General features: G+C 32.6%; 1 protein-coding gene across 3 annotated transcripts in view; it reads left to right on the top strand.

Annotated features, from left to right (window-relative positions):
• The first annotated feature begins 13,682 nt into the window (after positions 1-13,682).
• LOC127841777 (poly(A) RNA polymerase, mitochondrial-like) overlaps positions 13,683-26,835 on the top strand; it is a 58,321-nt gene continuing 45,168 nt past the window's right edge. For 2 of the 3 annotated variants that reach the window (XM_052370848.1, XM_052370845.1), the window contains exons 1-2: positions 13,683-13,847; positions 23,951-24,261. In XM_052370848.1, coding sequence (XP_052226808.1) covers positions 13,721-13,847; positions 23,951-24,261 — 438 coding nt within the window. In that variant the 5' untranslated portion in view covers positions 13,683-13,720. The remainder of the gene's footprint in view (positions 13,848-23,950; positions 24,262-26,835) is intronic. The other variant, XM_052370847.1, reaches the window with a different exon arrangement.

Genomic DNA, 26,835 nt, shown 5'->3' with positions numbered 1-26,835 from the left:
CCATGTGCACGCGTCTGTCAACACCAAAAAAACATTGTTGCATATTAAGTTTGAAAACCTCGAAACCAATTGGTGACTTTTGTCAGAAGGAATACCCAATATTAAATTAAAAAAGGTTTTAACCGAACAACAGTACAATGTTTCATATTAAAGCGTCTAAGTACGATATTTTCGTCGTTAACTCTTCCAACGTCATATTTACAGCAAGCGCTACCCTGATGTGTTTTGTTACACTTAATTTAAATACAAAAAAAGTTTGTACCGTTTTGCTACTTTAAAATTATGCACTCAATAAAGTCTGTTTCATATAAGTCAGAAACTATTACTTTCGATTTAAACTTTAAATAAAACAAAAGTGTAGGTATGTGAGGCAAATTATAAATAGGTGCGGAAACCAATCTCACAACTGCAACACATACATTATTTATTATACTTGTTTATCTGTTATTGTTCGTTTTAAGTGTTTTACAGTTTAGAAGTTTCGGATATGTATAAGTCTATTGTTTTTAAAGAGTGGCCCAGATAAAAAAGAACCTGAATTTTTGAAACAATGAATTTGATATATGAAATGTAATAAAATTAGTGTGTTAAAATATATTAACGAGCAAATATTAATTTGCTGTGGAATAAGTCTTTATCGACGTATGAATCGTTGTGCATGATAAGAGTAGCACAGTTCGTTGGCGGAGGGTTATCTCACGTATATAATTGAGTGCACAAATTAAATATATTGATTATTTATATAATTTATGGATTTAAGAGTAAGATGTTGTACTTGTTTTTATTTTTATATGAAATTTTCCTGATACCACATATGCTTGAAACTTCATTTTATGAACTGCATGTCTAGCTATGGCTTGTTAAAATATGTTCACGTTTTATAGCCGTCAAAGATTGTATTAATCATACAATTTCAAGTTTGTATATTTTCCTGAAATGTTTAATGAATGCTTCACAAAAACCTTCACAAAAAATCTTAAAATCAAAATCAATTGAAAGAGTGTTATTGTGTCAATGTTCAATCACTTGTTCATATCACTGCCTAACCCACGAAACACCTTGTTAAATTCAATAAATCTTCTATTCTAACTTTTATCTACGACGGGCATAGTTAAATAGAGGTTACAACAATAGTAAAATAATAAAGTGAATAAGGTTTTAAAATGATAAATCTGGATGCATTTTCCGGCATTGAAACTTACCTGGTTACAACAAGTTTAATCCTTTTAGAGGAAATAGGAAAGATATTACACAACTGTATTTGGATACTTATAAACTTTTTAACGGCAGATATCATTATGCTTTAAATATATCTAACAACGTTTCAAACCCTTGTTGGGTGGAGGTTTTAAAAAGATTCTCAATATATTGTAGTAAATAAAAAGTAAACGCAGAAGAATTATTGTAGTATCCACTTTTTATAATCCAAATATATTGATAGGAACAGTTTTTTCTTCAAGTCATGGTTTGATGTTGGAATTCACTGAACATGTAATATATATATATATATATATATATATATATATATATATATATATATATATATATATATATATATATATATATATATATATATATATATATATATATATATATATTGGACCTTTATTTCTGTTAATAAATTACATTACAATGTACAATTTGAAAACAATTCATTAATTATATAGGGATGACAAGAGAAATATATATATATATATATATATATATATATGTGAAAAAATATTGTATACCTTATCCTACCCAACAAATAAGCAAACCCTTTTTGCCCCCATTAATGCAACTAATTGAAAAAGGAATCTGGTTCAAAAAGACTGTACAATATTGCAAACAAAAACAACAAACAACCTTCCGTTAAAGCGAAATGAGGTATACAACTTAATACCATAATTAATAAAAATGAATGAAACTGATTTTATGAGACACTTTTCAATAACAAATGATGTAAAGGTTCACTGCATCCAATACAGAATAATTCAAAGGATACTTGGAACAAATAGTCTTTTGAACAAATTGAAAATGACCGATGATCATTTTTTCTTTTTGCATACAAAGTAAGGGCAATTCAGAACATATATTCTTGGAATGTCAGATAAATCAAGCGTTATTTGATTAAAGTATTTGAGTATGAATGGGTAAACTTATATATCAATTTCAAAAAATAATTAAGAATTCTTTAACAGTGAATAGGAATTGTCTAAAAGGATTCTAAGATCAACTAAGTATTTAAATGAAATGATTATTCAACTTTGTACAAATATTACTTGTTAACTTAAAGAACTAATAAATAATCATAAAAGAAATTAAATGTAGGTCCTAAGTATAATAACTAATAATTATATTAATTTCCATGTACCTAATATTATTTTATATACATTTGTCATCTGAATATGCATATATTATTTGCTTATAACATTTTTTTACATACTAACCCTGTTACCCCGATTCCATGATGTATATGTAGCTGTCGTTTAAAACTGAACCCTTCATTTTAGTTTAGTTTATGAACTTTAAATGTTTGTCGGCAGGAAGCTTTATTTTTTAAGTATTCTCCTCACTCATGTGACAAAAATTTAGAAAACATATACTTAAAATATAGGTTATATCCATAATAATTGACACAAACATGAAGTCCCTCACTGTGCCTGATATTTGGAATCATCTGTAAATATCTTTTAATTGATAAATATATAAATAATAATTCATACATATGATGCAAATTTGTATAATTTGTTTTGCACTCAAATGCGATTTCCGTAATAATGAGTAGGATCAATCGATTGAAATAAAACAGCAATACCAGCAATACCAACACATAGTGTTGAATTATATTAACAATATATAACATTGTAAAAAGTATATATCCTGGGATTTTATATCATTAAAATGCAACTGTTTACAAAAAATAGGCATTGTATTCATGACTTGATTGACAGTAACCTCTCAATATGAATGTCAAAGGCTGTTCAATTACATACAAAGTATGAACAAAAAGTAATGCAACATTTTTTTAATGTCGAAGTCTATTGCTTGGGTGTCCGATTTACTATTTACCATTCAAACATACACGTAACACGTAATTATATAATTGTATAAATGGCGTTATTTTGATAAGATCGACTGCAGTTTGGATTAACAATTGAGGCCATTTTACGATAAAAAGCATATTATAGCATTTCATAAATTCCTTATCCCTATGCAAAATTTCTGAAAGATACCGTTCGTCATTTAAACAAAGAATTGCTTGTACAAGGTTGCTGGTTGCTGCGCCCTACTTTGTCAGCTAAAATTAGAAAAAGCGTTCATGTCAAGGCAATTCTGTTTAGTCGCCGTTCGTCGCACGCCTTCGTTGTGTTTAACAATCTTCTCCGAAACATCAGAGCATTTTTCAGCAGGTTTGGCAGATTTTTTATTTGTGTGATTATTTTATCCGTATTAATACATGTACATACATGAAAAGTATTGAATTGCAAACCAATTCTGAACAATATGAAACATTATCTAATAAAATAATCAATATGCCTCGTGTTTCCTAATAAAGTTCATTAGGACATACTTTGCAGAATATCAAAATAAACTTGATAAGTTTTGCGTGCAAATACGTTTTTATTGTGTAGCTTTATACAAATCTTTTCTCTGAAATGCACACAAATTATATATAGCAATACTTAAAGTATTAACTGGGTGAAGTTTACATAATTAATTTAACTGTGTATTAGTGGGAACATCTGGCTGTCAGTGCCTTTCAGCCGACGGTTTGTATTTTTTGCGCATATTAGCGCTTGTCAAATATAATCAAAGTGAATATTTATTAACAGCTGTATACGTGTTTTAATGTTTTGTATGCGACATTAAAAGCGTTTAATGCATGAAACACATAATGTGTATAAAAAGCTGATATAATCACATCATAAAATGTCAAAGAACATTGTGTGATTGTCCATCATAAAATTGAAACAATTAAAGGAGGAAAATTATGAGATACACGCTTAAAAATTCATCAATGGGGTGTTAAACATCAAAAAAGAAAATTGAGGTATTTCAGACTGGAATAAACCAAGAGTAGTTACTGTGAACACATAAACAAATGAAAAAAATGTATGTAGATACATTGCACAAAAAATACTTACATGCTGTAATAGTTAACGACAATATGATGAACCCAAATGTCCAGAACTCTGATCTTTCAGTCCCAAATTTCAACATGTTGACAGCCTTTGATAGTCATTTAAAAGTAAAGAAAGGATATGGTTAAAATCGAATGCGTACACCTGAAATAAGTTGCATCCGGATTGCTTATGCAATAAATAACACCAAAATCGTAGCCAAACAGGCGACTTAGGCCAAAAAATAAAAAGTTCGTTTCCACTAATATCTCCACAAAAAGGTTGGTCGGTAAAGTATTAATTGTAAACTCATGTCATTTTCCGGTTTGATGAGGATGTTCGATTAAAGATAATCTTGAAATTCTCATGGCAGCATATCTTTTTAATATGTAAACGTTAATTTTGCGATTGTAATAAATAATGGGTGAATGTCGACAAACAAGGTCGAAAATTCAAGATGGTAAACTAAAGAAAAAGCTTGAGTCGGGTAAGTATGAATAAACAAATTTTCAGGCCTAATACAGAAATGTTATATGATTCGGCGTCTGTTGAATGTAGGTCGACAAACGAGTGCGTAGATTAAAAATAACTTCCTGCACACGGCGGGATCGTGAAATTATATCACATAATATTACATGCATGTTGTTGTAATATATTTTGTTTATCGATGATTAAAAAAAAATCCGTTTTAGGTAAAAACAACGTTAAATATATCTATACATATCAAACATTACATGTAAACGAATAGATTTTAAAATACATCAAAATAAATCATTTAGTAAGCAGAAAAATAATTTTAATAGATATTCTTCAAACCCGCAAACATGCCAGACCTAATGGCAGAAATCTTCATACGGCTTACTACTCTATTATTTTAATATGGTTAAAATCAAAATGACAATATTTACTTTTTTCATAAAAGCACTAAAACAAAAGATAAAATGTAATTTTTGTATGTAAGATTAGTTTGTCCATGTGTATCTGATTCGTTTTAGAGCTTCATCGCCGTTATTTCCAATTAATGTATAAGCACAATCACGTAACACCACATTGTTAAAACGTTAACATATGTTACTTGTATTATCTAACTGTTTGGAACATTTGTTTTAAAAAAGTAACGTGTCCTTGTATTTTGAGTGACATTTTTTTTTGTTTATTTACGTGCAATGAAAACAACACATGAACGTATGATTTCTTTCTGTTTGTATTATTCAGATAAAACACATATTTATGATTTTCAATACACTTAATTTATTAACGAAAACTATGCACATACATCGCTTTTCGATAATGTAATATCTCATCAGTCTAAAACCTACCCCCTAATCGTTTACCGAAACTTACGACACAAGGGCACTTAAATGGTAATAGTCGATTCGGACGTCACGTTTTTGTATACATATTTTGATTGTCTATTTGCATGTGTACATCTGTATAAAACGGTTTTAGATGCGCGGTCTTTCATTGCCTCTGGGTAACTCGTTTAGAGCATTGACTCTTCCCGTGCAATGATCCCATTTTTGATTATTTTATGTTTATAATTTGTGTTCTGTTATAAAAGTAGTGAATCAGAAAAATAATTAGAATACAAGAAGTTCTCCAGCGATACATTTTCTGGAAACATATTGTTATCAATATCGTTTATATGCGAAAAACAAAGTGTCTTTTTAACAACAACAATGATTTCTGGATCGCCAACACGCGTCGCCTTGAAAGTAGTGCACATAAAGGATTGAATCGTCAACATGTTGATATCGATGAAGCATAACTATTGTGATATTTTTACATGTAGCATTGAGAACGCGAAATTAGTGCAAATGTGTAACAATTTTTCGATATTCAAAGATGCGTTTACATATCGCGGAAAATCATAATTGATATCAAAAGCCGATTCCGTAATAAACTGCTTTATACTATCATCAATTATTTAAGTGTTATACTTAAAACAAAATTTTATTGAGTTAATGATTTTAAATCATTGCACGCTTTCAAGTAAATTCTCATTATATGATCGAGAAATGTGCATCATAACATTGTGGAGTATATCGACTATCTCGCAGTGCCCTTGATGTCTTCAATACACTCATGTTCATTGGGCATTTGTGTTAAGTTTATAATGAATAAGTACTACATGTATTTCATCACAAATATATAGCTATTTTGGATATTTATCCACCAAAATGTTTCTCTTCAAGGCCACACAATTAAAAAATAATAAAACGGTAGTGAAGATATCCATCGTATAACAATTAATTGACACTTCGCTTCTTCGAATGGAAAATAATTGTGATTGGTTCACAAGGGTTTGGAAAGATTATCGGAGTACATGGAAAACAGGAAAAACAATAGCAAGTACATGTTAAGGAACAGACAGAGGCACGATACAATAAGATTTCGTACAGATTGTTCAATCCAGGATGCATAAAATTGTGTCACTTTCAGTAATTAAGCAGAATATAAGGTAATGTAACACATCATCACTACTTATTTCTATTTATAAATAATGATGATCAGTAATGTGAACAAAAACAATGCTAACTAATGAACTGACATTTGTTTAAACACTTAGAAGAAATTTGTTGGTAAATGCATAATAATTAATTTTGCAAATACTGAAACAATTCGTAATCTTATTATATATATATATATATATATATATATATATATATATATATATATATATATTATTCAAAAAAAGATAATTTATCAGTAAACTGTAACTTCATACAATGTATTTGTCAAGTAAAATGGTGATCACGTGGGAACACTATTAGCAAGTTTGCAAATCTTTGATTTTTTTCTTTTATCTATTAGCTTTAGATTAGAAGAAGACGCTTCTACTCTGTGTTATGCTTTTAATTGCACACAACATAAGTGCACATTTGCTCATATATAAAATAGTATTATCTTTCAAATATTAACCACAAATTATTATGGTTTAACACCTTTAACCTGTCATTATCAACATTGTTCAGACAGTTACGCTGATATTAAATATAATATAACTAGTATATAAGCAAGAAAAGTAAACTTCTACAGTACAATGTAAGCCTTAGTACTTTTAACTATTTATATTATTCAACCGTAGACTGCGCAGTTGCAACCGATCTGTTATCAAAAGTCCGATCTTCCAGATATGTAGCACGCAATGCAGATATCCACGATATAGTTGTTTATCTTCCCATTTTGAAAAAGCAGTGTTCTTTTCATCAAACAATCTACATTTGTTTTATCTTTAACACACATCAAACTTTGCCAAAAAAGCTCTTTATACTTAAGCATCTTACACAATACGTAATGCGATGTGCTATCCTGATAGCAATGACAAAACATACAAGGAAGTCGCGTAATATCAATGAAACAAAACAACAAGGAAACTATTCTTGATAACTATCAAACAAACATCCTTTCATAATAAAGGTGTGATGTGTTTATATGCAAACTTGACAAGCCAGATGTACTTACAGGCAATCCGAACAATTCGTTGCGTGAATCTTGTACTTCGTGCTGAATATTGGTTTGCACAACAGGCCTAACAATAATCCACTTTATAAATTGTAAACAATACTAACTGAAGCATCAGGAAGTTGTTGCAAATTATGTCACGGGATATTTCGTTACCAAACACGCGTCAATGTTCAGTTGCTGACGGAAGAATCATTAAAATTATACTAATACGTATTTCAATTGTAGCTGGGTCTCAAATGAATAACCCTTGATGACTGACAGTTCATATTTAACACATATTGCACGCTAATGGTCAAAAGACAAATTTGGTTTTCAATGCCAATCTTTCTTTTCATTATAAAAACAAACTTATTATAACAAGATCTCTATTTGTGTATAATTTTAGTTAATAAAAACTCCTAATTGCTATAATATGTTTGAGTCAATTTTTTTTAAGAGACATTTAATGATTTAAAATACGACTTACATGGAAATGAATACTGATGTCCTACATATATAACTATACAATAGCCGAAATAAGAGAATTGTTATCTCGTTCGCTATTAACAAGGTTTCTCAAATGTGTGCTTTTGTGACATCGGTAACCATAATTAATTTAAGATTTGCTGAATCATTTTTATACTTTTACCATGAAGCTGTCAGATACAGCTTCGGATTTTTTTCAATGAAAGTATTCTCAATTCGACGGTAATTTTCATCAACATAATTGGTTCATGAATATTTAGGCAAATTGAAATTTAGTATAATTGTCTAAAAAAACAATAATAAAGAGAGTAGATGAATGCTATTTAATATCAGACAAGGCTATTTATATTGAATTGTGTTAAAAATAATGTACTGTTACCATCAATGCATAAAATTTAATGTGTTTTTGTCAGATGAATTAAATAGAATTAATACATTTTATAGTATTATATACCTTTTGTCCCAATATTTTACTTTAAGAAAGGTGTATACCACTAGATACGTAATTATGAAACAACACGAAACAGGACATTTGCTTATGACAAAAGAAAAAAACAACAAATCGTGAATAGCTTAAATGCATGAACGCGTAAACGCTAACGTGAATAATAATGCGTCAGAATAATAAAACCGAAAAATAAAATGTGGAAGTAAAAAAAAACAATTAGATTTAATACATTTCATGTAAATAAAAATTACTTTTCGTAAGAATTCAAGGATTTTAATAAAACTCTACCTCTGTTTTAAAGGGACGTTTTCACAGATTTTGGCATGAATTGAAGATTGTCATTATATTCTTTAGACTGATAAATGTTAACACTTGAAAGAAATAGCTGCAGTAAAAAAAACTAGACAAAAAAAATAAGAAACAAAAACCGAATACTCAACTTCATGTAGGCTCGAACCACTGACCTGTGAACTAAATGTCTAGCACTTAAACCAATCGGCCATCCGTGCTCACTAAGAAAACGGTTTATTTTATACGTTATAAAGGCAATCCTCGTAATGTCACAGAATACCAAAATAACAACAGAACTTTCCAAATTATTCAATCGTTTTGCGTTTGTAAGGCTTTATAATTTTCAGGTTAAATTGTCCAAAAATGCATATAATGGACATTTTATAGCATAGTAAACCTTCAGTATTACTGCTTCCTCGCACATATCATATCTAGAACAAAAATGTAAAAATCTGAAACCTTCGTAATTTCAATATTGTCAATTAACAAAGAAGTGAAAAGCCCCTTTAACACAATTGAGTAAGTTTATTGAATGTTTAAAATCCGCAATTGTTTTATTTTACGCCGTTAGATATTAGATACATTATTTCAATTTGGGACGATGTTTCTGTCATAAATCTATATATTATCGCCCCTTAGTGTAAAAATTTATTTTGAAAATGTTCGAGACATATGAATATATATTTTGAGTCTCATTCAATCAATTTGAAAATTTTAACATACTTGATATTTCTTTGTAAACAAAATGTACAAGTATATTTCTAAAAACGTCATATAAAGAACATAAATGTATTAGAATATCATGGTACTAATGTCCAGGCTCATTAATTGTACAAAATCAATACACATTATAAAAGGACAATTAAATTAAAAATATAATTAAAAAAAACAACAATTTTACGGTGAATTAATGAAAACAGTTAATTCATAAATTTTAGCCATTGATTTGATTAGATCATTGGACTCGGTAATAGTTGTAATGACGTTTTCCATACTTTTTTGGCATATTTAAAAGATAAAAAAACTCTACACTATTTATGTTCGCTTGTGTGTAATAATCATTAGAAATTGCTTGACGTATGGAACCTAAGAAAAGCTACACAATTTAATAATTAAGATTGTGTCTGTTGTTTTGTTATATTTGTTGCAATACTCTGATATTACTTTGCATTGACCGTTCCAATGCGGTAACCCCAGCTTTATTCTTTTTATATGTGTTTATGTTGTTTTGTAATGTGCTGTTTTGTGCTGTTTTGGCAATCGGTCACTTGCCTTAAAGAAAGGACCAACTAATTGTATATAATAAGAATTCAATACTGCTCCAGCAACTGGAGTTTCACTTCTTTATATTATATGACGTACAATTTGCATGATGGCGTTGTTACAGCCCGGAACTCGAATTGGCCGAGTCGCAAAGATATCTTTTTATCAAAAGGTCAGTTGTTCGAGTAAAGGTATGGTAAACTGTATTATTTTTAATTTCCTTTTAAATGCCAGTTTTGTTTTATACAAGAGCTCTTTGTTTCAGATGTTTAAATGTTTTAATTTAAAGCATTAAATGACGAATATGGAAAAGCTAAAAGATGTTAAATGATCATATAAAAATTCTCCTCTACGCTGAACAAATAATGTTTGTAAAATGACAGCTGCGTACTTTGCTCAGAAGAAAACTCTAATTTGGATGATTTTGACTGACGCCAGTAATGTGTGAATGGTTTGTGAGGTCAGATGCAAAATGCAATACTATTTGGACACAGTGATAAAAGGAAAAAATAAGAATAAATCTGGTAGATGCGGGTTAAAATACAAAGAACGAGACGAGTGTCATGATGCAATTGATTGGGATAAGGGTCAAAACAAGTGACCATACGAGAGCAACCAATGGCATGAGTGAGATTATATGCCGTCGACAGATCTTACAAGCGGTTGCGATGCAAAAATCAATAGACGATTGAGTGAGACCAGGGAGTGAGTGAATGAGTGAGTTAACGAGTGAGTGACGTGAGTGTGGAAGGTCATTTACTTAGTGTGAAAAGTGAATGTGATGCAAGACTAGATACATTGTACACGATTGAGTGGTTGAGTGGGTGCAACAAGACAGGTGGTTGCGATGCGTCCAGACAAGCGATTGATTCACGATGGGCGAGATTTGAAAACTCGGACGTGAATGGTAAAAATATGAGACAAAAATGTTATGACCTGAGTATGATGATGTTGATGATGTTGGTGGTGGTTGTTGTGATAATGCTGTTTTGTTTGTTAAGTTTATATCTTGCTAATTTCGCCGTTTTCAGCAGATTTTAAGCCATATAACGAAGGTTAGGTAACCAAGAATACTTTTCCTGGGTAGGCATGTTTAGCAACACTGAGTACACATACTTACGCCAGTAACTCAAGGCCGTTAATCATGGGCGCCATCTCTTTTTTTCGCTGCATTGGTAAATGAGCCAATGCTATTTCCTAGGTGGTGCTTAGGACCGGATTTTGCAGACGCAATATTGCAAATCAGTATGGATCAGTATGGACTTTTCTACGGCAGAAAACCGTAACCCGTGACTGCCTGTGTGGATAACTCCAGTAAACTTTAGCAGACAATAATGCTTAAAGCGTTTGCTTTAATCACCGCATCTACCTGTTCTCACTGGTACAGTACATAGAGTGTATTTAACAACTTGTAGTAAGACAACGTTGGCCAATCTAGTGTTTATCATTGAAATCTGTACATATTGGCCGCTTTCAGGGAAAACTGCATGTAAAATATGATTAGCCTGTGCACACTGATTAACTGTATCAATGATTTGAAAAAAACACACACACACACATCTCGACCTGTGTTTAGGACACACTCTTTATAAATTTGAATGGTTTGTGATCATTTCCAACTTGCGATATAAAAAGCTATAACATAATTTTGAAAACTGAGTTGCGTCTAAGATTATACAACAGCGAACAAATTCAGTGCCTTCAGCGCTTTGATATTAAATGTCACGGATAATTATACAGAATGAGTTAGTGTTAAACGTTTTTTTTCCCAACATATTTCGTATTATTTTTAAATCTGGCAATGTACTGCGATTCAGCGAAATTTATTCATCCACACATGTACAGAAACATATATGAACAAACCATTTGGAAACGTGATGACCTATAAGTTGTGGCATGGTGAAGATTTTAACAGAAATTCGATGTATTTTGCATGATTGTGTAAAGAGAAAATTTCCTCCTAATGAAATATCTAACAACATCAAATCATTGCTTTGAACATGTATAAGTTGTTCCATGCACAAAGGCATTGACTTCTTTTCGATCTAATAGATAATTTGGTGTTTTTTCCAAAAGATATGGAGCATATGCAAAGCAGGTGGCGCTAATGACAAGAGGTGGCGCCAATACACATGTTCAGCTATTTTAATTTTCAGTGTTGTATTCCAGGTTTTCTAAGTTCGATATTAATGAAATATAATAAAAAAGTGAAGTCTACATATTTTTAAAGAAACATGTGTTGCAAAAATATATTGAAGATCTGTTATTGAATATACTATAAAACTGCAAAAAAAGCTCGAGAAAAGAACGATTAAAGCCAAAGCTATCCCAATTGTTTGCAGAAACGTCATATGTTAGCCTATTTAAGATTCGCTGACCATTGCTTTTTAGTCAAAGATCTACCAATATACATATATTTATAGGTCTTAGCTTAAAGTGAATTAAGCAACTGGAAAAGGAAACATAATTCATCATTTCAAGAAGAAGTAGCATCTTTCAATTACTACGTGAATTTGGTTATTGTATAAACATATTTGTTTAATAAAAAATATTTTGAGATTGTTGATAATTAATCTATTGGATTTATTGAATATTACATATTTTGAATCTTCATCATACACTATGATTTTCAGGTTATTGACTTCTTAATTGAGTTGCTTTCTTATAAATTTACATATTTGCATCTCGTTTTTTTTTACAAAATGTGTATATGTTTTGTATAGATTTGGTTTTTAAGTATTTACGTTGAAAAATAAAAATAAACACGAAAAAGGAACATTATCTATCAAATGTAAGTTATGTTATGAGTTATATATCATGCATTGGTGCCACCTCATGTCCTTTGCTCCACCTCCTTGGCATTGGCCCCATCTCTTTTGGAAAAATACACAATTATATATAAGATCTGCAAGAAGCCACTGTGTTTTTTCATGCAGTGACTAGTATATGTTTTACGCAATCGTTTGTTGTCATTCGAGCTATATTCGGGTGGAAATGTGCTCGTCACACAGGTAAAATACATCGATTTGCTTTAAAAAAAAAACTCCACCATGCCACAACTTATAAATGTCCTTAAGTTTCCAAACGGGTTGTGATTGCATATTTCTGTACATGTGTGGCTGAATTAATCTTCGATAAATCGCACTACATTGCCCGATTTTTAAAATATTGCGAAATATGTTGGACAAACATATAAAACCTACTCACCGTGAAGAATTATCCGTGAAATTCAAAACATCCGGTCCTAGCGCAACCTCGGGAGTAGCATAGGCTCATTTATAAATACATCGCAAAAATAGGTGGCGCCCGTGTAACTGATAACTGTATCTTGAAATGATTATAAAGATCATAAAAAGTAGGGCGGATTTCCCGTCGGAAGGATTTTATTTACGGTCCCCACACAAGCTATGTGGCCGGGTCCCCCCCCCCCCCAGCATTGGACTCGCAGTTGGGAAGTTATGTTAAAGTTAATGCTGATGATACTGCTGCTGCAGCTGATGAAGATGATCGTGATTTCTAAGTGGTAATAACAAGGATGAAATCTTGAATCAGAAAACACAGTAATACACTTCATGTGAACAGCTTGGTAGAATGTTGACCGCTGGAACAACTGCCATGTTTGACTAAAAACAGTGTATTTTAGCCTGCAACATAAGGCATAGCATTTTAGGCGAAAACCAATATGGCTGGGGCCATGGCGTTGTCACATGCGAGGATCATTTTAGTATTTAGATCTTGTTGCAAGCTGTATATGAACCAAATACATATTGGAAAGCACATGTTTAGGCCAAAACAGTGGACAAAGACAGGTAGACTACTTTCTTTCATAGGCGCTCGATGTCAATGACAATGTTTTTTTAATAATTTTTTTTAAATTTTTTTTTTAGTTACCCGTAGCTAAAGAAACTTCAGCGTACAGTTTATATAGTATTGACAGACCTGTACGCTGAAGCTAACCCCGTATCGAAAGTCAACCAGAGTCATAACATATTTATGCCACGCTATAAATCAAAGAAAGTTCATTTTCTTGGATACATTTCTACATATATTGGTGAATGAATATAAATTACTGCATCGGGGATTATTTTAAGGTTCAAATGTTTCAAATGCATCTTACAATATATGAAAATAACTCTCATCAGTCTGAAATTCACAATTTTGACGCCATTGTCGCTTTGTCACGTGACGAGTTTTCATTTGGATACTTTCGGATCGACCTTTACATTATTTGCTGAAATTGTAAACATTACTTTCGTTTTTTGAAATCTTTTATTAGTGATAAACAACTTACTTCTGGTGGATTATAAGACTGATTTCAGTGTGAATCAGGTAGTTTTAAATAATATTTTCTTTGAGTTTGTATTTACATTACAATTTGTTTACAAAACAAGCCAGAATAATCTAAAATACCGGGAAATGTCATTCTGAATTTGAAAACACTTGAGCACATGGTATGTTACTAAAAATAGAAATAACGTCATATGACCGTGAAATCTCGTGAGACTCGCATTTCAAGTAAGACTGTCACATCGCTGTTTTTCTGGATATGTAAAAGTAGAATAGATAAATTTTAAATGTTTAAGATAGTATTTTGTGAAAGATTATATCAGTTAAATGTGAAAATGTCAATCTTTCCGATCAAGTGGTTGATTTGGGCCAATAACTGCATTTAAAAGCTGTTTTGGACCGGTCTTTGTTAACTGTCAACTTTTCGGGAATTTCTGGTTGACTTTCCTAATGGGGTTGGTCCATAACTATAAAGTCGCGCCAGTCAAAAATCATAAAAAGCGACATTTAAAGTTATGGTTGCCAGAACTAAGTTACCCGTTGTTAATTAATACATTATAATGCATACACATACTAAATTAATAAAAAAAATCTTCCGACAAAACTTTTTCTTAAAAAAAGATAGTTAGACTATTTATGTATAGATATTGACAAGATAATCACTTGCCATTTTCAAAAGCAACAGAAGTGCATCATTATGCATAATTAAATCGCTGTCACCCCGCTCTCTTATTGACATGCGGGCCCAGGCCGGGAACCTCGCTCTTTATACACAAAAACAGCCGCTAAACACAATGGGCGCCAGATTTGATTTTTGACGTGCTGATTTTTTTTCTGGAAATCACCATGGCAGACGAAATCAAGTTAAACAATTGGTAAGGAATGATTCATGTGTATGCAATTTACAATATCTTTTGTTGATTGCCCCATTAATTGAGTGAAACAATAGTTACAAGGATTTATCACATCGTCTGGAGATGTTTCTGTTGAAACTGTAAGTAGATAGAGAAAGAGCGAGGTTCCCGGCCTGCGCGCGCATTTCAATAAGAGAGTGGGGTGACCGCGATTCAATTATGCATAATGACGCACTTCCGTTGCTTTAGAAAAAGGCGAGTGATTTACCTTGTCAATATCTATGTACATACTAGAACTTTCTTTTTTTAAGAAGACATTTTGTCAGAAGATTTTTTTGATTAATTTTGTATGTGTATGCATTATAATAAACAACGGGTAACTAAAAAATAAATAAATTATAAAAAAAACATTGTCATTGACATCGAGCGCCTATGCTAAAGCAGCTTTCTTTATCATATCATAAACACATTCATACTATGGTTTGAATATTGCATCAAGGTCAATTTTAAAAGTTAGTAACTTAAAAATTAACTGACATCTGAAACTAGGTTCTACATTGGAAAATGTAGCGCTTTTCATGTAGCGTTAGTATTTACAAATCAACAGTTAAAACTTTACTACTGTTTTGTCCCATTCTAGTACATGTGTGCCGCATTAACTGTTCAAATTGCAAATGAAATCATTGGAGTATTGAACTTTATTTCTGGCTACCATAACTTTAAAAGGGTTTACAGTCAAGTCGTACCTAAGTCAACTCGCATGGTAGTCCAGTGATTTTTTTTGCTCAAATTTACAGCCGAATTTCGGCTGCTTCCCAATCGCAAAAATACACGTTTTTTCCCAAAATTCTGACCAAAATTTCCCCAAAAAAGCCAAACTTCCAAAAAAAAAAAAAAAAAAAAAAAAAAATTTTTTTTTTTTTTTTTAGAAAGAAATCTCATATAACTTAATTATGATTTCTTAAATCTAGGTCTCAACTTTATTTTTAAACATCTTACAATATATATAACTTGAATTTAGTCATTTTTGTCCATAAATCATTACCAAACTTGCCACTTTTATTGATTAAAAAAAAAACAATTTGACCAGACTCCTTTTCTAGAAAACTCCCTGAACATGCACTTAAAAACAATATCACTTCTGTTACTTAAAATCCTATTTATAATGCTTAATTTTTCCCAATTTCATGGTTTATCGCGCTATTTTTCCCAATTTCACGGTTTATCGCGCTAATTTTCCCAATTCAAAAGGCACAGGCTGTAACAAATTAAAGCAAAAAAATCACTGTTGTCAACTCGCACGTTGTTTGGTCAACTCGCACGGAAGTCAACTCGTACCTAAGTCAACTTGTACCTTATCCAAACTAGTAACGTATTTAATTTATAACTATATTGCATAACCAATCTCAATTGTTTGTTAGAAACTATATAATTGCATGTTTACATGCATATCCCCTTCCGTTTTTCTTATGAGATCTGTTAAAACAGGCTCTACCTTCCCCTATTAATTAAGGTTTACAAATCTCTATATCTTACCATCGCTTAGAACTCCTAGTATAACATTTAACACAAACACCAAACTACACCTATCTATAGTTTTATCATGTATGTAGATATATAGTGGCAATGTTGAATCACTATGTGCATGATCTGAAAAAACCTAAAATATTAATAATTTTTGCATCTATTATACATATCACACTTTCGTGTAATCTTTTCTCTTCCTAGAAACATTGAATTAAAAGTATTATTATGTTAATTTTAACAATAAAACCACAGATCACAAAGTCTAAAGACTCCAACAAACCCATTGCAGTATATACTGAACAGTGGGTCTAGTAATGATGATGCCACATACAACAGTATGTGTGTTTTCACCATCTTTACTTATAAAAATTGGGCTATTCTTTCTCTTCCTCCTTCTTAAAAACAAAACAAAACAACAACATACAATAACAACATCATATGAATAATAATAATTAATAAGAAGTATAGTAACATAACATAAACATAGTAATTTATTACTATTAAACAAGTCCAAGTTCTTTTCGATTTATTCATCCTTTTTCTTTCATTTCTATATTTCCTGCATAGAAATTATTACTGTTTACTTTTTATACGCCCGTCTATGACGGGACGTATTATGGTATACCCCGTGTCTGTCCGTCCGTCCGTCCGTCTGTCCGTCCGTCCGTCTGTTAATGTCGTACGCTACGTCAAATATCCTTTGACAGATTTTCTTCAAATTTTAACACAATCTTAATATTGATAAACCCTGATCCCCTTTCGTTTTTGACGGAATTCTGAATTGTCGTTCCAGAGTTATGGGACTTTGTTCGTCAAAATTTCGTGATTTCATTGAATGTCCTACTGTAGCTCAAATATCCTTCGATGGATTTTTTTCAAATTTCAACACAATCTTAATATTGATAAACCCTGATCCCCTTTCGTTTTTGACGGAATTCTGAATTGTCGTTCCAGAGTTATGGGACTTTGTTCGTCAAAATTTCGTGATTTCATTGAATGTCCTACTGTAGCTCAAATATCCTTCAATGGATTTTTTTCAAATTTCAACACAATCTTAATATTGATAAACCCTGATCCCCTTTCGTTTTTGACGGAATTCTGAATTGTCGTTCCAGAGTTATGGGACTTTGTTCGTCAAAATTTCGTGATTTCATTGAATGTCCTACTGTAGCTCAAATATCCTTCGATGGATTTTTTTCAAATTTCAACACAATCTTAATATTGATAAACCCTGATCCCCTTTCGTTTTTGACGGAATTCTGAATTGTCGTTCCAGAGTTATGGGACTTTGTTCGTCAAAATTTCGTGATTTCATTGAATGTCCTACTGTAGCTCAAATATCCTTCGATGGATTTTTTTCAAATTTCAACACAATCTTAATATCTAAATTGATGTTGCAAGATGATACATTATGCTCCATTGAAATAGTATCCCTGAAAAATTGAACAAGGTGAGCTTTTTTCTATTCCGATTGTACACTACCACTTACCCATCTACATTTCTCTTTTATTATTGGTCAAAATATCTATAACAGGTTTACTTCAACTCCATATCCTCTAAAGAAATGCATACATATACTCAAAAAAAGATATGGTATGAATGTCAAGGAGACGGCGCTCCATGCTCATGTACTTATAAAATAAACCATGTATTCAAATACAAATAAACTGAAGTAAAAAAATGATTCAAAGGGTTATTTATTACCTTACTACTTCATTGGCGAACGACGGGCGTATCATGCGCTCATGGCGCAGCTCCTCAGTTGTAAAGTGCAATATCAAGGTCGTCCGCCGTGGGAAAATTTCTATTTTTAAACGGATTGACCTATTTGTAATTCTTAATAAGAAATTTCGGCCAATCAGCGCCATCGTTTTAAAAGTATATTAATCAGTACAAACGCCGCTTTTTAACAGCATTAGGCTCAGCCAGTGTAAAGCTATTCTTTAAACTACTAGATTTTTAACCAGGTTTTTAACCAGGTTTTCCGAAGGAAAAAACTGGTTATTAGATTGGCGAATGCAGGCGGGCGGGCGGAACAAGCTTGTCCGGGCCATAACTTTGTCGTTCATTGTGAGATTTTAAAATCATTTGGCACATTTGTTAACCATCATTAGACGGTGTGTCGCGCGAAAAAATTACGTCAATATCTCCAAGGTCAAGGTCACACTTTGAGTTCAAAGGTAAAAAATAGCCATAAATGAGCTTGTCTGGGCTATAACTATGTCATTCATTATGAGATTTTAAAATCATTTGGCACATTTGTTCACCATCATGGGACGGTGTGTCGCACGAAAGAATCACGTCAATATCTCCAATGTCAAGGTCGCCACGACTAAAAATAGATTTATTTTAAAACAAACATACAAAGGGGGTTAATTTTGTTTGTTCATTTCAAAAGTTCAGTTTGAGTTGTCTCCCTTTATCAGATTTTTTTTCACAATGAAAACCTGGTTTTGTGACAATTTTGTCCCTTGTTATTAAAGCACTGCACCAACACTGCAAAGATTTATATTTGTATCAATGGTACAGCCCAGTAAAATCGGGCTGTCCATTTTATGGCCGTTTTCGACCTTTTAAATGCAGAGTGTTATATGTTAAGCAGTGTGCTCGGGCAATGGTTTATTAACCGAAGTCCCGAGGGTACACAACCCCATTAGTCAGGACAGTAGAGGTCACAGTTTTCATTCAATCTTTATGAAATTTGGTCAGAATGTTTATCTTGATAAAATCTGGGTTGGGATTGTATTTGGGTCATCTAGGATCAAAAACTAGGTCACTAGGTCAAAAACTAGGTCAAATAATATAAAAACCTTGTATAGACAATAGAGGTTGCAGTTTTCATCTTATCTTTATAAAATTTGGTCAGAATGTATATATTGATGAAATCTGGGTTTGGATTGTATTTGGGTCATCTGAGGTAAAAAACTAGGTCACTAGATCAAATAATAGAAAAACCGTCAACAATTTATTTGTGTAGACAGTAGAGGTCACAGTTTTCATCCAATCTTTATGAAATTTGGTCAGAATGTTTATCTTGATGAAATCTGGGTTGGGATTGTATTTGAGTCATCTGGGGTCAAAATCTAGGTCACTAGGTCAAAAATTAAGTCACTAGATCAAAAACTAGGTCACTAGGTCAAATAATAGAAAAACATTGTATAGGCAATAGAGGTCACAGTTTTCATCCAATCTTTATGAAATTTGGTCAGAATGTTTATCTTGATAAAATCTGGGTTGGAAATGTATTTGGGTCATCTGGGGTCAAAAACTAGGTCACTAGGTCAAATAATAGAAAAAACCTTGTGTAGACAATAGAGGTCACAGTTTTCATCCAATCTTTATAAAATTTGATCAGAATGTTTATTTGGATGAAATCGAGGTTGGGATTGTATTTGGGTCACCTGGGGTCAAAAACAAGGTCACTAGGTCAGATAATAGAAAAACCTTGTGTAGACAATAGAGGTCACAGTTTTCATCTAATCTTTATGAAATTTGGTCAGAATGTTTATCTTGATGAAATCTGGGTTGGGAGTGTATTCGGTTAGTCAGGTGAGCGATTCAGGGCCATCATGGCCCTCTTGTTTTGATTTCGAAGACGTCGACTTTGACCGGCCACTCTTGACCAAAATGACGTTGTCATTTTCCTCACCAGAAAGTGAATCATTGTTTTAAGAAAGTGCTGCATTAGCCATAATCACGCAAACACTCGCCAAAATCCAAATAAAATATTCCTAAACACAATAAACACAATAAACTGGACAAAAATATCCGAAACGATACGGAAAGTTGATACATGTGATTTGTTTGTCGCCGGAAATAAAACTGACGAATGGGATTTACACATGGTATATAATAAAGGAGGTTTTAAACCACGTGATAATGGTAAAGATCACGTGGGTTCTATTTTTAGCGGATTGTTGATATTAATACGGGAATAATATCCTTATGTATATTTCAGTCAGGCAAGTATATATCATGAAGTAAAATCTACAAATCGTTGCCGGCATTATACCCGCTATTCATAATTGACAACTACATACATTCCGCTATTGGTTAATTACTTGGATCAAGTGATATCATAAAAACAAACATTCATCTACATTACAATTAAACAACGTTTATTGAATAACTTCAAGCGAAGCTGGTATATTGAGATAACTACTTGACTTTATAACAAATTACATGTAGAAATAAAAAATACAAAACATCACTAACACGATTTCGATTATCGTCACAATGTGTTGTGACAAACATTAAAGTATCACTGATTAATTATCATACCAATTAAGTTTAATTGATTAATGTTTTGCGATTTTAATTTTTGTTTATACAACAAGGATATAAGACCTTTCACACCTCTTGCACACATTCATATAACCCGTGAACAACACCGACCACAAGTGTAAAAGAGCCATTAAATGTGGCAACCATAATACTCAGATTATTAAAAAAAGGACATAATTTCAATTATTAATACTTATTAACTACTTATAAACTGATCATATTACATCTATTTCTATATATATTTTTTGGGGGGGGTACGAGTTGACTTCAAAAAGTGCGAGTTGACCAGAAATGCCCTGCGAGTTGACCAGAAATGCCGTGCGAGTTGACCAAAAAACGTGCAAGTTGACTATCGTGCGAGTTGACTTAGGTACGAGTTGACCGGCACCCCTTTAAAAGTCGCTTTTTATGATTATTAAAGCTATGGACCAACCCCATTAGGAAAGTCAACCAGAAATTCCCCAAAAGTTGACCGTTAATAAAGACCAGTCCAAAACAGCTTTTAAATGCATTTATTGGCCTAAATCAGCCACTTGATCGAAAAGATTGACATTTTTCACATTTTACTGATATATTCTTTCACAAAATACTATCTTAAACATTTAAAATTTATCGTTTCTGCCAGGTTTTTTTTATCACTTTTTGGGAAGATAGCCCATGGCTTTGGAATTGGGAATTTTATCGGCATTTTCATGAAATTGGGAAAATAAATTCATTAGCCTTTTTTTCCACACGAAAAGTCCACTGATTAGGGAAATACTAAATTTGATATAACTCTTTACAATCATTCAAATTAAAAGAAAAAAATCATATAATACTTTGTTAGATGTAATTGAATTACAATTGAGATAAAATACACATAAGACTTCTTTCTAAAAAAAAAAAAAAAATTTTTTTTTTTTTTTTGGAAATTGGGAATTTTTTGCCACATTTTGGGAAAAAAGTATACTTTTTGGGATTGGGAACATAGCCGAATTTCGGCTATAAAATCAGGCCAAAAAAAACCCTGTCTGCTCTAACATATCGAGAAAAGCAGCGATGCGACAGACATGATTGAAATGTGAATCTCCCGAGATTTCACGGTCATATGATGTTATTACTATTTTTAGTAACATACCATGTGCTCAAGTGTTTTCAAATTCAGAATGACATTTCCCGATATTTTAAATTATTCTTGCTTGTTTTGTAAACAAATTGTAGTGTTAATACAAACTCAAAGTAAAAATTATTTAAAATTACCAAATTCACTTTGAATCAGTGTTTTTATCCACCAGACGGAAGTTGTTAATCACAAATAATAGATTTTAGAAAACGAAAGTTATGTTTACAACTTCAGCAAAAAATGTTCAGGTTGATCCGAAAGTATCCAAATGAAAACTCGTCACGTGACAAAGCGACAATGGCGAAAATATTGTGAATTTCAGGCTGATGAGAGTTATTTTCATCTATTGTAAGATGCATTTGTAACATTTTAACCTTAAAATATGCCCCGATGCAGTAATTTATATTCATTCACCAATACATGAAGAAATGTATCCAAGAAAATGAACTGTCTTTGATTTATAGCGTGACATAAATATGTAATGACTCTGGTTGATTTCGATACGGGTTTCGCTTCAGCGTACAAGTCTGTCAATACTATATAAACTGTATGCCGAAGTTTCTTTAGCTAATTGAACTTAAGAGTTCAAAAACACACTATGAAACAGACAGAAATGTATCACCACATACCAGTTTACACTATAAAATATACATAATAAATAAATTTTAGCAAACAAAAATAATTTATTAATATAAACTGGTTCAATTACTAACTCCTGTTGGAGACGTGATAACATTGGACCAGACTAACCTTGAGCTAATGTGTGATTATCTCGATCTAAAACAGGTGCACAATTTTTGAAATGTTTTATGGAAATTTTAAGAGTTACAAAAATTTTCTTGATTCACAATTTTTGTGAGCAATTATGACTAGTACTTGAAAAAATTGTGTTTCTTTTGAATATTGTAAGTATGCTAGTACTTATCTAGTTCTCTTGTGCAATATGAAAAGCGAATAGTGGTAATTTGTCAAAAGGGCACTTAAGCGCTCAGGGTCATATAATTCCTGTGGACTTTTTTCAAACAAAGAAATACTTAATTGAATATTTAAATATATTTTCCTGTATAATAATGTGATCAAATAAAAAAAAGGGGGCATAGTTGATTCCTTTGAAGGTTGTGACCTTGGTGAGGCAGGGTGCTGTGCCCCTCTGTTTAGACCTAGCTGGAATGCTGCTGATATCAAGCCATGCCCTTTCTCCAAAGCACAAACCTCAGTTGCAAATCCATGTACATTGTATAATGATTGCATAACTGGGAAATACATATATTTCCTCTGATTTTGTATATGATTTCATATTGCTAACTTAATAGGAAAATACTAAAAATGCATTACAAATGAGGCCCCTCTTACTTAAGTATATTAATTATAAAAAACATGAAAACTTTATAGAAATCGATTTACACACACATTATTGGAAATTACCTAGTGTGAGAACTATTTTAAAAATTCATGCTAATGTCATCACCTGCTGTTAACAAAAATTCATGGAATTAAATACTTAGGCCAAAAAAAAAGGTCCGTTTCCAGTCACCCGACCGTGTCTCCCGAATTGGCGCCAACCCTCAAATTTTTATTGGGGTCGCAAAAAAATTTGTTCATTTTTGTTCATATAAGATCATAGATGTAATATCAAGCAAACAAAGCATATATATACATGTATTTCTTATTACCGGTTTAAGCTTACGTAACCTTCCAATCCCTACCTACTGACCCTTTTTTTTCCAATGAGACCAGAAATGGACCTATTTTTTTTGGCCTTACATTTGGACATGTTCAAGCCAATTTGGGCATATTAGTATTGATAGACAATGTGTTCTAGACTTTCTGTGACAGCTGCAAGGATTGGCCTTTTTAGCAGGTCTAGTGGTTCAAGCTCACCCAAAAATACATCAGGGACAGACAGACTCCAGCAAAGAACCCGGTGAATCGACTGCTTTAAATAAAGATGTATTAAGTGGCCACCTGACGAGTAACAAAGGGAGGGCACCTGACTTCACAAGTTACAGGGACTTCATCAAACACTATACCCAAATTGCCAATGCCAGTGTCCTAGTGAAGATTGATTCTCAGCACTCTATAGACGCTGTCTACAAGGAACTCAGCAAGAAGATTGAGCTAAAAAACTACTCAGAAGTGCAACTATCTGGTGAACAAAGTACAAAAATTGTAAGTACGAGGCATATACAGGGCTTTTTCTTGTCATTTTGAAAATATGACCTATACCAGTGGGATTGGGAATTTGAGCGTCCTTTTTGGCAAAATTGGGAAAATGAGGCTTACTTAAATGGTGATAATTTTAAATGTAAATAGGGTATATTCAATAATGTTTTCTAATTGTGAACACTCTGTGCTGTTATACTGATCTAGGGCTAATAATTAGAAGATAAATCTGTTTTGATTTCAAAGATTTTTTATGCCCCCTTTCGAAGAAAAGGGGGCATATAGTGATCGGACTGTCCGTCCGTCTGTCTGTCTGTCCGTCTGTCTTTCCGTCACACTTTGCGTTTAGGTTTCGTAAAATGCTCATAACTTCTATGTCCCTTGAGATATAACCTTCATATTTGATATGCATGTGTATATGAACAAGGCCTTTCCATATGCACAAATTTTTCACCCCTATGACCTTGAACTTAGGGTCCGCGTTAAGGTTTCGAAATCTGCGTTAAAGTTTCGATAAATGCTCATAACTTCTATGTCCCTTGAGATATAGCCTTCATATTTGGTATGCATGTGTATATAGACGAGGCCATTCTATACGCTCAAAAAATTTCACCCCTGTGACCTTGACCTTGAACTTAGGGTCCGTGTTTAGGTTTCGAAATCTGCGTTTAAGTTTCGAAAAATGCTCATAACTTCTATGTCCCTTGAGATATAACCTTCATATTTGGTATGCATGTGTATATGGACGAGGCTTTTCCATACGCACAAAAAATTTCACCCCTGCAGGGTTTTTTTTCACTAAGAAAGTGATGCGGATATTCGGCGTCTTCCCCTACCAGAATTTTTCACCTAAAACTACCATTTCCCCTCAAAAATATATAATTTTTCACCAAAATATAATATTTTACCCTCAAAGAAATGTTTTTTTTTCTTTTGGGAAGTCGACACTTCCAATTTGTACCATGTACAACGATCTCGCTCTCTCTCTCTCTCTCTCTCTCTCCCGACGAACACTCAAATCTGGGAATCCCAGTGATTCTATATATAGCTCTTAAATTACGTCATGGAAACCGGGCAACTAATGTATTAATCATGTGACTATTTTACTGGATTCCGGTCTTGCGCGAGAAGGGTGTTTCGTCAATTAATTACCAGAAAACAGTCGAATTTTCATCGGGGTTATGTGAAAGCCAAGATATAAACATTAAAACAGAAAAAAGTCTCACAATTGGCTTCATACATGAACAAAATAAAACGTTCGGACTCGAAAAATATTAATTGCGTTGACGCATTTTTAAGAATGAATCATCAAAAACTGTTGAAACCCAGCAGGATTTGGAGGTACATGTAATCAACATCGATTAATACTGTTGGATTATTGTGAAAGTAGACAATCGGCAGCTGCTGCATCTTTCCCTTCCAATACTGTAGCAGATCTAGATAGTCAACCCATTCATCATGAAATTGAAATCACAATATTGACATCGTTCCCCGGCCCCAGTTGAAAACATTTCCCATTCTTAGATCTACCCCTGCAACTTTATTTAGGACTTTGACTTTAATATCATACTTGTTCATGTGTTAAAGAACAAAAAGGTCAGAGACATGCCTCTTTTTCTAAAAAAAACACCCTGAAGTCTGTAGGCGAGTTTTAGACATTGAATTGAACAGTTTTTATTTTTTCCCCAAATATGTCTCTTTCGCGCTCGATTTTCCCCTTTTACCCAGCGTCCAGCGTCTTCCCCTTTTTCTTAAAAAAAACCCCTGCCCTGTGACCTAAACCTTGAACTTAGGGTCCGCGTTTAGGTTTCGAAATCTGCATTTAAGTTTTGAAAAATGCTCATAACTTCTATGTCCCTTGAGATAGAACCTTCATATTTGGTATGCATGTGTATATGGAGGAGGCCTTTCCATACGCACAAAAAATTTCACCCCTGTGACCTAAACCTTGAACTTAGGCTCCGTGTTTAGGTTTCAAAATCTGTGTTTAGGTTTTGAAAAATGCTCATAACTTCTATGTCCCTTGAGATATAACCTTCATATTTGGTATGCATGTGTATATGGACAAGGCCTTTCCTTACGCACACAATTTTTTACCCCTTGACCTTGAACTTAGGGTCCGCGTTTAGGTTTCGAAATCTGCATTTAGGTTTCGAAAAATGCTCATAACTTCTATGTCCCTTGAGATATAACCTTCATATTTGGTATGCATGTTTATATGGACGAGGCCTTTCCATACGCACACAAATTTAACCCCTGTTACCTTGATATTGAACTTAGGGTCCGCGTTTAGGTTTCAAAATCTGCGTTTAGGTTTGGAAAAATACTATAACTTCTATAAAAGCGTTTATAGGGGGCATATGTCATCATATGGTGACAGCTCTTGTTTTTAGCTCACCTGATTGCTCAGGTGATCTTTTGTGACTGGTCTTTGTCTGTCGTCCATCCGTCCACATTTGTTTGTAAACACTCTAGAGGCCACATTTATTGTCCGATCTTCATGAAACTTGGTCAGAAGATTAGTCCCAATGAAATCTCGATTGAGTTTGAAACTGGATCATGTTGGGTCAAAAACTAGGT

The sequence above is a fragment of the Dreissena polymorpha genome, chromosome 8 (genome assembly GCF_020536995.1).
Source record: "Dreissena polymorpha isolate Duluth1 chromosome 8, UMN_Dpol_1.0, whole genome shotgun sequence".
NCBI classification, from domain to species: Eukaryota; Metazoa; Mollusca; class Bivalvia; order Myida; family Dreissenidae; genus Dreissena; species Dreissena polymorpha.
The sequence above is the reverse complement of the archived record's forward strand: the minus strand, read 5'-3'. Positions and strand labels throughout refer to the sequence as shown.